The 11419-nt window shown below is 40.5% G+C and overlaps 1 protein-coding gene across 2 annotated transcripts; it reads left to right on the forward strand.

Annotated features, from left to right (window-relative positions):
- Positions 1-1831: 1831 nt before the first annotated feature.
- Positions 1832-11079, forward strand: LOC131228162 (uncharacterized). 2 transcript variants are annotated; one of them, XM_058224002.1, is made up of 8 exons: positions 1834-2219; positions 7098-7245; positions 7702-7852; positions 7963-8088; positions 8639-8719; positions 8828-9020; positions 9137-9404; positions 10534-11079. In XM_058224002.1, the coding sequence occupies exons 1-8, from the start codon at positions 1998-2000 to the stop codon at positions 10767-10769; spliced, it is 1425 nt and encodes a 474-aa protein (XP_058079985.1). In that variant the 5' UTR covers positions 1834-1997; the 3' UTR covers positions 10770-11079. The 2 variants fall into 2 exon arrangements, with proteins under 2 accessions (XP_058079986.1, XP_058079985.1); XM_058224003.1 differs by lacking the exon at positions 8639-8719 and having other exon boundaries at positions 1832-2219.
- Positions 11080-11419: the final 340 nt, after the last annotated feature.

An 11419-nucleotide genomic window follows, 5' to 3' on the forward strand; every position in this document is an offset into this window, starting at 1 on the left:
ATAATTACGGTGGGCCCTAAGGAGTCGGGCCACCAGGTAGTCTTCAGGCAATCTGCATCCGTGAATCTCGACTCAGCATTTTGCAAGATCGAAACAGAATGGATCCTAATGTCCGGTGATCTTAGCCGCTCATTTGGTGGTTCGGCCATGGAAGTCATGATCCTACTCGAGTGGACGGGTGAGCTCTTTCCCTTTGCACGTGAACCGTTGGCAAGTTTCATTCTTGACCGCCTGATTAATGAATGACATGGATGATCTGGACCATCCATCTGATGGATGCTAACATGGATATACCAAGGTAGAAAAATCATAGCAGTGAGACCATCCTACGCACTCAAAACCCGCCTTGAATCTGGACCGTTGAGCAATTACACCATCCACCTAGGTGCCTGCGCACCATCCATCACAGAATAAAAAAGTTCTACCCTCGATAAAAAAACCGATTTTATAAATTAATACCCACTAATTTAGTTTTTGCATTTGGGTACCTTTTAATTGACTTCACAACAAGGTCCCTTGATACATTATTTTTTGCATTTCGGTGCCTTTTCTAATTAGCTTTCCAACAGAAAAACCTTGATATTTATTTATTTATTATTATTATTATTTTGCATTTCAGTACCTTTTCTGATGGACGTTGCAACGAGGTGCCTTGATGATTAAGTGTTTTTTTTTTCTTCTTTACTTCTCGGCACCTTCTATTAAATTTCTTTACCACCTGCTATTTTAAATGGTTGATTTTTAATAAGTGACAGAAATAATCTTGTGTATAAATGACAACAAAAATAGGCCCCCGTTAAATGTCAATTAATTATCTAGCTTGAGCACTGTTCCATAAATAATGTAAGCCGTAGGCTGTAATTGGTATGTTTTTCTCTACGCATGCGTATCCTCTATTACATTCGTCTCTCTGGCTCTTCAAGGGAAGGGTTAGGATCCTTCCACAGCTCGTGCGGTTATACACAATTTCCACCATTCTTTAGTTCTAGCCCTTAAATGGAGGGCTAGGATCTTCCACTGGGTGCATGTACCATTCACTGTAACCTTATAAGATGGAGGAATTTCAGATAACCAGACAATGTGGGCTTCATCTACAGTATCTACACGCTTACTATAACGTTCATGAGCAGGCAAATCCTCTCCCGTGAGATGAGAAAACCCAAAATACTGAGGTGTTCCATTTCCATTGTAGTTTGTGGTGTGGTCCACATGCACTTTGGATTTGCCTGGTTTTCAGGCTCATGGCTCAAAATGAACTGATAAAAGAAATGGAAGGTGTGGATTAGACACATATATTAAAAGTGGGCCCACAAAATTTAGCTTGTCTGGTTTTTCTCAATAATTATTACTCATTTACTTAGATGAATAATTAACTAAACGACCCTAAATAAAAATACATTTTTTGACTCTACTTTAAAGTATAAGAGTCATAATTGTAACAAAGGTATTACAAGGCTACTAATTTAATATACAACTAATGATATTTTAATATAATTCAATTACCGGTTGCAACACTAAAACCATATCAGTAGAATAGCTATATTCATTTAAACATTGGACATTTAAATGAATAATTAGAAAATATCAATGAGTCACTTGTTTGTGATTCTTATATTTGTGGCCTAAGTATTATTTTTTTTGCATTTTAGTTAAAACATATATTTCAATGAACTTAATACTGTATTCATTATATCAAAGGTTACATATACATATTAATTTAGCATATAAAAATTGATTTAGTTAATCAAAGTAAGGCCCTGTGAATATACGGGAGAATTACAGTGCATTCTAAATAGAAGCTGATTTGGATTGCAGTCCATGTCAACCAAACACAACGGTAGATTCGGATATGGATTCCAATCCATCATTTCAAACGGGTCACAATGTTCTGAAGTATTAATTAAAAATACAGAGAAGGGGGAGAGACTCTATTTCTCCTCGTAGAAAATCCTGAGAGGGAGAGAGAGAGAGAGAGAGAGAGAGAGAGAGGAATAGGAATGGAGAACAAGAAATCACTCCTCCGAGTCCGCTTCCGAGTCACGGCCAAAAGACGGGGGCGGGAATCCAAGCCCTCCGGTCCCGCCAAGAACCTGCTACGGGATGCCGATTCCTACAACTCCGTCAAGAAGCTGCAGCGCCGCGAGATCGGACTTTCCAGGAAAATGTCCTGCGGTCGGTCTTACAATGCCCAGGAGAAATTCAGGAACTTCCACCTCCAGGTTAGATTCTTCTTCTTTCTCTTCTACCATTCCGTTCTGCCCGGTGGAATCCGTTTCGGTGCCGAAGACTACAATGAGCTGATGGGGTTCGCGATTGAATGTGGAATTAGGGTTTTTGGATTGAATTATGACCTATTTCATTGTTTAGGGGTGTAATTAGGGTTTGGGATTCTGCGGAGGCACTAGGGATTTTGATTGAATGCGGAATTAGGGTTTTTGGATTGAATTTAGACTTACTTCATTGTTTAGGGGTGTAATTAGGTTTTAGGATTCCGTGGAGGCACTAGGGTTTTGATTGAATGCGGAATTGGGGTTTGGATTGAATTTGGACTTATTTCGTTGTTTAGGGGTGTAACTGGGGTTTGGGTTTCTGCGGAGGCACTAGGTTTGTGATTGAGAAGTAGAATTTGGTAGGGATTGTGTGCAATTGTATGCATTGGATGTTGCTGGTTAGGATTAGCTTTTTATTTAAGTATTAATTAGGGTTTGGTATTTTGGTCAGATTATTGCTTTAGTTCTTGTTTTGGCAACTAAATAGGGTTTTGGATTCTGACTAGGGTTAGTTCTTGATTTAAATGTTGCAGATTATGGTTGGTTTTAGTAGTAGAATTTGTACGTTATTGTTTGTGGTGGAAGGTATCGAGTGTGTGTTTGGGCCAAGGTATTATGGCAATGGTAGGCATATTAACGGTTGAAAACTTTTTATTTAGGAAAAAATCTAAAACATTATTGGTAAAATTCTAATAAATGTGAAGATTGCAAATATGTTATTCTTTTCAGGTTTTGGACATATTTGATAGTGCAATGAGCTTTGGTAAGAATGACATATATTGGGCAAGTGTCTACTTGACCTAGTGAAAGTCGACCAAATAGGCCCTAATCGAACACGAGTCAAGCATAATTCAGTTGATTAGGGCCTGTTACACAAAGTACAACAAACGAAGATAGAACAATGAAAAAAGTGATAGTTTATCCCTTACAATATTTCTCAAAATGGTCCACTTCGCTTTAGTTCATCGATGCTCAAATTTTACATTTTGATCTTTAGACAAGTCCTGCTAGAGTCCTACATCCAGTTTAAACTTAGTTTCTACTCACTTTATGGTTGAAACGAATAAAGAAATGGAAAAAGTATACCGGTTATGGCCCATTTTTTCATAACAGACTGATTCAACCTTGTACCACGTAATGAGGGCAAGTGTTAATGAGGGCAACCGTTTCCTTTACATAATGGCCTTTAGGGCCACAATTAATTATTTTTAGTACCATGGTTTGGGTAGTTAGGCAAAATATCAAATAACTCTACCCTTTAGAAAGCATGGCTGGAAATTATGAATGCGGTTGCTTCCAATATGAAGTTTTAAATTTTGCCTTTTTCCACTGTGAGCCTTTGCCATGGCTAGTTCCAGAGCCCGGGTAGAAAAGGAAGGTTGATTTCCAGTGGGGAGCTGGTCATAGAACTTTGCTAACCTACCATTCAAGTGCTGACCCTAGAGTGCTGGTAGAAAGGCTAAGAGGACGACAATGAAGATGAATCTTGAACTTTTCAAGTCCAACATGCTTGAAAAACTGTTACCTGCCTTTTGTGACATACCAATCAACTGATTAAGTTTTTGTTGTAGATAAAGTCAAGATGGGGCCTTTGTAGTGTACACATTCTTGAAGTTCACCATGAAGATGTCCATTAAAAAACAAAGGATGATTCTTCTCAACTATGGTGAGGCTATATCTTAGAGATTCCATATTGGCAACAATACAAAGGTCCTGTCATACATATTGCAGCAAGACGGCTTTCCAATCTTTCTAAGGTGGCATTGACATACATGTATTTGACATTATATCCACCTTCGACCAACTAATAAATTCACCTTAAGCATGCACACATGAACTTTGAAGGAACCATTCCTTAGTAATATGCAATATAATAAGATATAATAAATGTTTATACTCACCCTCATTGATATATCCAACCATGCTTTTGAATTTTGGTAACACAACAATTGATATAGGACCAAATCTGGATCGAGTTTTGTCAGAGGTTCAACATCTCCTGGTGTATTCCAGACACGGCCTGCAACCTTCTTGCGTTGTGGCATAGATTCAGGCCAGGAAGATCCAGATCCTCCATTTGGAAAATGACCATTTTGGCTATTTGGTGGTCAGTTTGGCTAGAAAGGAACGAGATATGCTTCAACAACGTTTCGACTTCAGTTAGTGTAGTCGGGGCTAGGGCCAAGAGGCTGCTTGTTGAATGGGGGGCTAATGTCAAGGGTTTGAAAGGCGATGACTTTTGTTTCTTAGGGTACTAGCGTCTGTCTGCTATCTCAACAGATAGTTGTTTTCGTTTTCTTTTCTTTCTTTCCTCTGTTTGTGTTCCATTTTTCCTGTTTTAATGAAATTCTCTTGTTGCCTCTAAAAAAAAAAAACAATTGATATAGGACAATTAACCACTTGCTCTAAAAGCTCGAATTGTTAGAGCATGGTGAATCAATTCATTTATCTCATAGCCTAAGCCCCACATCTCATGGGTTAGGACCTCGGCCGAACTCCCCTCGTGGGCTCCAAATCACATGGGTACCGCCTCACACGAGCCACCCGCCTAACAAGGGTGGGGCCCGCCTCACACGAGCCATCCATCTCACACAGGCCACCCACCCCGAGTTTGCCCTTGCATCTCACAGGCAACCGCACTTGAGCTCGGTGTGAAAATGCCTCTGCATTAACAACACAAGCTTGTACTATACGTTCTTGTAAATATAGTGTGTTAGAGGTAGGTTGGTAAGGGCCTCTTCTCTAGATAGAGAGCTTAGGAATTTGGATATATATTTCAGGGTGGAAGATATTTCTCTCATGAAGTTGGAATGGTTCTATAAATAGATTTTAGGGGTTGCTTTGTGCAGTGGTAGACCTTTTTGATTGGATTTTGTCATGAACAAGTAAGCAACAATGAAGGAGGCGAGGATTGCACAATGTGTCTCAGTGGTTAGGGGAGTGGTGCCTTGGGACCTATGCTTCCGAAGAAGCTTTAGAGATCAAGAGACTGAAGAATTCATTTGTTTGTTGGAGTGGCTTCAAAGCATGAATCCTTCACTGACAAACAGGGACAGATGGCATTAGAGACTCGAAGCCTTTGGGAGATTCTTGGTGAAATTGTTTTATAATTTTGTTCGTAGGGTTGTGGGGGATGGGATGGATGTCCCTATGTCCATGACGTATTGAGGTCGGCTGAGCCTGAGAGTTGTTGTATTCGGGTGGCTAGGCTGTAAAGGGAAGGTTCTAACCATCAACCATTTGAGGATGAGACAAATGATGGTCAGGAATGGTTGTGTAACATGTTGAGTGACACATAATCTGTGGACCTTTGCCATGTTCAACTGTGAGCAGCCTTGGCCGCTTCCAGAGCTGGATTAAAAAAAGGATTGCCCACCTACCATTCAGAAACTGACCCGAAATTGTTGCATGCTTAAGGAACCATTAGCGTTTTTTGGCAACCAATCAGCTGATTAAACTGTTGTGGAGAAAGTCAAGATGGAGCTCTACACATACTTCTCGAAGTTCACCATGAGGAGTCACCTTCTAAAAGAAAGGTTGATTCTTCTCACAGCCCGTAGAGAAGCTATATCTTAGAGATTCTATTGGCAACAATACAAAGGTCCTGACATTTTTTTTGCAGCAAGATGGGTTTCCAATCTATCTAATGTTGCTCTGATATATATATATATATATATATATATATATATATATATATATATATATATATGAGACACTATCAATGTCCCTACAACCAACCAATAACCTCTCCTTAGACGTGCAAACATGAACCTTCAATGAACCATTCTTTAGCAAATAAGAATATGCATTAGAGTAAGTGTTTACACTCTGATTGATTCTACTTTTGGTAATACAAAAACATAGTTTTGTACTATAATTCCCTGTAAATATGTGTGCGGGAGGGAGGGTGGCATACAAGGTTGTTCTGATGTTATAGTATGTGCGAATAATGCAAATTCTGTGGATTATCCATATGCCTTTGCAACAGAGATATGTAGGAGGTTTTTGACTCTATTGAGATGGCTTGGGTGATGCTAGGATCGATTGTTGCCCCTTTCCAAGCTATTATGTAAGTGAGGCGGGTGTTATAGAGATTGTCTCTGTCAGTGGGGCTTCTGTCAATTTGGAAGGAAGAAACATTAGGGCCTTCAACAAGATGTTGGAACTGCCAGAAGGGGGTCTTTCAAAGAGCAAGGAAAGGTGATAGTTTAGGCCTTGGGTCTTAAAGCCTTTTACAGGAACCACTGGATGATCATGTGTGATGAGTCTAGGCTTATAGGTGTCGGATGATTTCTCATCATCCTCTATTTCTCATTTTGTTCCATCAGTGCATCTTTCTCATGTGTGATGAGAAGGGTTCAATATCATCTTTGCTATCACAAAAAAAAAATGGGGGAAAAAAACTTTGTGCGAAACTGTAATCAAACGTGGAAAAGATGCTTTTATTTTTCAGCTGGAGTGGGTGCTGATAACAATTCTAATGATAAATTACAATTAATATATTGCTCACCAAACGTCATCGGATGAAGAAGCACACCTCAAAAACGTGATTGGACATTCAAATGCTGTGGTAAGCCAAACACCTTAGGGGGAATCATTAAAATTGTAGGAAACGTATAAATTTGGATTTTCATGTTAAATTGGAAATGTTTGGAAGAATTTGCGTTTCAGTGAATGTCTAAAATTTGGCTGTAATACCTAAACATGGCATTGACGCCCTGGTTGGATTTTAGGAACTCTCATCGTCATTGCCATCTCTAATCCTTGTACTAATAGTTTTGCAATGCCGTGCAATAAATGCCCATCTTTCTTCTTCTGATAATGCAGGAAGAGTTTGATATGTATGACCCAGGGGCTCACTGCTTTCCAAGGTTGCCGTTTCTTAATAAGAGATCCAAAATCATAGAGATTGTTGCAGCAAAGGATGTTATATTTGCTCTGGCACAGTCTGGTCTCTGTGCTGCTTTTAGTCGGAGTAAGGACTTCCTCTTTCGGATTTTCAGTCTTCATTAATGGCTTGTCTATTTACTGATGGGGAGATCTAACCCAAGCAGCACCAATATCTTATATGGTGCACTGCTCTCAAATTGGAAATGCGGTAAAATGATCCGTGATCTGCAAATCACATGGACTGGACGATCCTTCCCGTCTGATTGGTTAGCCTTTTTCATTCAATGCCGGGCATTGCCAATAAAATATTACTTATATTATTGATATTTTGCCCATTCATCAGATCAGAAGTCCGTGAGATTTTCTACCTAAATTGATCCATGCTGTGAATCCTCCTGATAAATGGTCAGGGTCTGGACCGTTCTGGCGCGTTTTCAATTTTTGAGGTGGCTCAAAATGGGCTCCCGAAGTAGTGAGCAGTGCTGCAATAGATAACCTATCTACTGTTGTTGTTGACATTCTCATATGCTGATGTTGGCAGCAACGAACAAACGTATATGCTTCCTGAATATAAGTTCAGATGAAGTAATTAGAAGCCTTTTCTATAACAAGAACAACGATTCACTTATCACGGTATCAGTTTATGCATCGGATAGCTTTAGCTCCTTGAAGTGCAGAACTACACCCATAGAGTAAGAACTAAGACATTTGACTCACGCTTCAGCCTCATCTTCTAGTACTCTGGTAATGGTAGCGTTTATAAAGCCCTGACTGGATATATTTTTCATAAAACTCTTGACAGGTATATTAGGAGGAATCAATTGGACGCTGGATTTCCGCTCTTTGAATCAGAATCACTGAAATGGCCTGGTTTTGTTGAATTCGATGATGTTAATGGCAAAGTACTAACATATTCAGCCCAGGATGGGTAGGCAATTTCCTTCGTACTTGTTCTCGCTTTGATTTGGGTGGAGTCGTAGGGTCCTGATGCATCAGAAATTGTATAGTGCCATGATGCCCCTGGTTATGTACATGTGGTCCATGGTCGTGTGCCAAATCATTGATCTGATGGGCCTACTGTGGATTGGGATGCCCCAAAAATTCTACCAGATTGGAAGACTTAACCCTTCCATCAGCATCTTCTAAATAAGATGGTTAATAAAAAAAGAGAGCAACTGTCATGTCAGCGTGCTTCTGGGATGTCTTGAGCAGTTTGCAGATGGAAATCTTGGCTGGGATCTTCCTAACCCCAGAGTTTTGCAAGTTTGGATCTCTTCAAATCTATGAAAATTTCGGGGCGTCCTCCATTCACAGGTCACAGTGCAGTCCATTGGACCAGCTGTCTGGGCTCCACTTTAATACTGGTGCATCAGAACACCGCAGGTCCTGATGCATTAGGGCAGCTGCTCATTGTTTCAGATACCAACATTGGCTAATAACGTTATTCTGTGATTCTTGGTTTATGCACACCCATGCAGCATTTACAAGGTGTTTGATCTAAAGAACTATTCCTTCCTGTACTCTATATCTGACAAAAACGTTCAGGAGATTAAAATCAGGTCCAATACTCCCTCCCTCTTTCTCTTGTTGCCTGTTTAACAATTTGGGACTTTTGACCCAGACCCTTGACAGCCATCTGGAATTCTGATAATGTTTTGTGACTGCAGTCCAGGAATTATGCTGTTAATATGCTATAGAGCCCCTGGTTATGTTCCTCTGAAGATACTCTCCATCGAAAATGGGACTGTGTTAAAATCTTTCCATCACTTGCTGCATCGTAACAAGAAGGTTGATTTCATCGAGCAGTTCAATGAGAAGCTTCTGGTCAAGCAAGAAAACGAGAACCTGCAAATTCTCGATGTGGGTGGGCTGCTTTAGCTACACACACACACACACACACACACACATATATATAGAACTTGGTTTGGGTGTTTGATGTTCTTATCTGCTTCCCTTTTATTTGACCACTCGATCAGGTGAGGAACTCGGACTTGACTGAAGTGAGCCAGACAGAGTTCATGACTCCATCTGCGTTCATCTTCCTTTATGAGAACCACCTTTTCTTGACATTCCGGAACAGAACTGTTGCTGTGTGGAATTTCCGAGGAGAGCTGGTTACTTCATTTGAGGACCACTTGTTGTGGCACCCTGACTGCAACACAAACAACATCTACATAACCAGCGATCAGGACCTGATAATCTCCTATTGTAAAGCTGAGGAAGGAACAGAAGACGATGGAGAAGGTACATATGATAATTTCGTTTGTTTTCTTCTTTTTCTAATCCATGTCTTGGATATCTGTTATATCAATTCCATAAATTGCATCTTGTGACATCTGAGTTATCAAATCTAGATACCCCACTTGTGCTACTCCCGTAGCACATGTGGGATCCTGCTGTTTATGAGGCGGGCTCCACAGTTATGTTCCCTTGCCCAAAAAAATCAGGATGGCCTGCTTGTCAGGGGAGCTAGATTTCGTAAAATATGGTAGTTAAAAGAGTGTATCCAGCATCCAACATTCAAGTTACATGTGCATCCCACCTGATGAGCATACCGGCCAGATTTTTGGGCCAAGGCCATTGAATGCTGTGGCCTTCCAGATGAAGACTCAGTATCTCAAATGCTCATGCAATTTTGGCATGTGTGGTTCTTTGGGTTTAGCAGTAGCAAGTGGCATTTATTTCTAGTATGGACCCTTAAGCTGTCTTGATCCCATGACCAGTCCTCTTCCTTTGCTGTTTCCATAGTTCAAAAACCCAAAAATTCAACTCGGCTTGATGTCCAGCTGGGTCAGGTTGACTCGAAGACTCGACTCAACTTGATATTTTAATTTTAAATTAATAACAATAATTAAGTAATATTGTTTTTTTCCTAGGATTTTTGCTCCTTTTATTGTCTGTTTTCCTTGTTCCTGCTATTGTTTGTTTTCTTTTTTGGCTTTAGCCTAATAAATCTCATCTTTCAAAAAAAAAAAAGAAAAAAGAAGAAAAAAAAAACAATAATTAAGTAACAGAGCTATTTAAATGGTTATGAATATAAAAATTGACACACGTCATAGATGAAGTGCATTGCTTGCGTGTAGCAGCAGTTGCCTCTCTTGGTAAGGTTGGGGATTCAAATCTCACGCACTGCTTTTATTCTTCATTCCAAAAAGCAATCACCGAGTAACTCAGTTTGAGTCGTGGCTAGTCATGTCGAGTCGACGAGTGGGCAAGTCACTGAGCTCGCCAGAAAGTTTCATGGTGACTCAGCTTGGAATCTCGACGAGTTGAGTTGACTCAGCTAAGTTGTTCTGAGTCAAGTCACTGAGTTTTGGAACTATGGCTGTTTCACTGTCCCTCCCAGAGACTGATTTTGAGAATGTTTGAGCAGCTGGCGCAGTCGGATCAATCAACATGAGCAACATCCTAACAGGAAAATGCATTGCAAAGATCTCTTCGAGCGACCCCAATCTTCAGATCAGCCCGCGGGGCAGAACGGGCAGGTCTTGGATCCGAAGCACTGTCCAGGAAGCTCTCGAAGATGTTACTGCCCTCTTCTATGATGAGGACCGAAACGAGATCTACACTGGCAACAAGCAAGGTCTGATACATGTCTGGTCAAACTAGACACAGGTGGCCCAGTGTCGATCGCATGGTGGGTAAAAAGAGCACCCGTCCGCATTAATATATACATCCAGCTGTATCATATAGTCTAGATAAATGTGTATAGGGTTTAAAGTCATGGTTCTATAAATTGAGTGTCACACTCTTTGTTGGGTGTATGTTCATATCTTGTAAGCTTGACTATAGCTGCTTGAGAAATTGATTTTTTTTTTTTTCCCTTTTTTGTTGTTGCCATGGCCCCAAAAATTCATTTTGTCACATTTCTTACATCGATCCAGTTTTCTATCAAAGGATTCAGTTGTTACATTGATGTGTCTACTTTCTGTGGAAGTAAAAGAGGGCTAAAATTCGTGTGGAAAAGTACTCTCTCTCTCTCTCTCTCTCTCTCTCTCTTTTAAAGATGTGCAACCAAACAGCCATAAGTATGTCTGAGTGGCAGGCGGGCCAAACGTGCTCGACTATGAAATCTGAATAAGTAAGCCAGGAAAACTGCCGATCACTCAGCTGTTGTGGGGTCCATTTGGGTGTCAAGGGTTCACCCCGGTTCGGGGGTAGTGGATTAAGCGCAGCCCTGGCCTCACCCAAGACGGTGGGGCCTTTTACCATGGGGCCCACCTTTGATGTATGTATTCTATGCCCACTGTCCATTTGTT

The sequence above is a fragment of the Magnolia sinica genome, chromosome 15 (genome assembly GCF_029962835.1).
Source record: "Magnolia sinica isolate HGM2019 chromosome 15, MsV1, whole genome shotgun sequence".
NCBI lineage: Eukaryota > Viridiplantae > Streptophyta > Magnoliopsida > Magnoliales > Magnoliaceae > Magnolia > Magnolia sinica.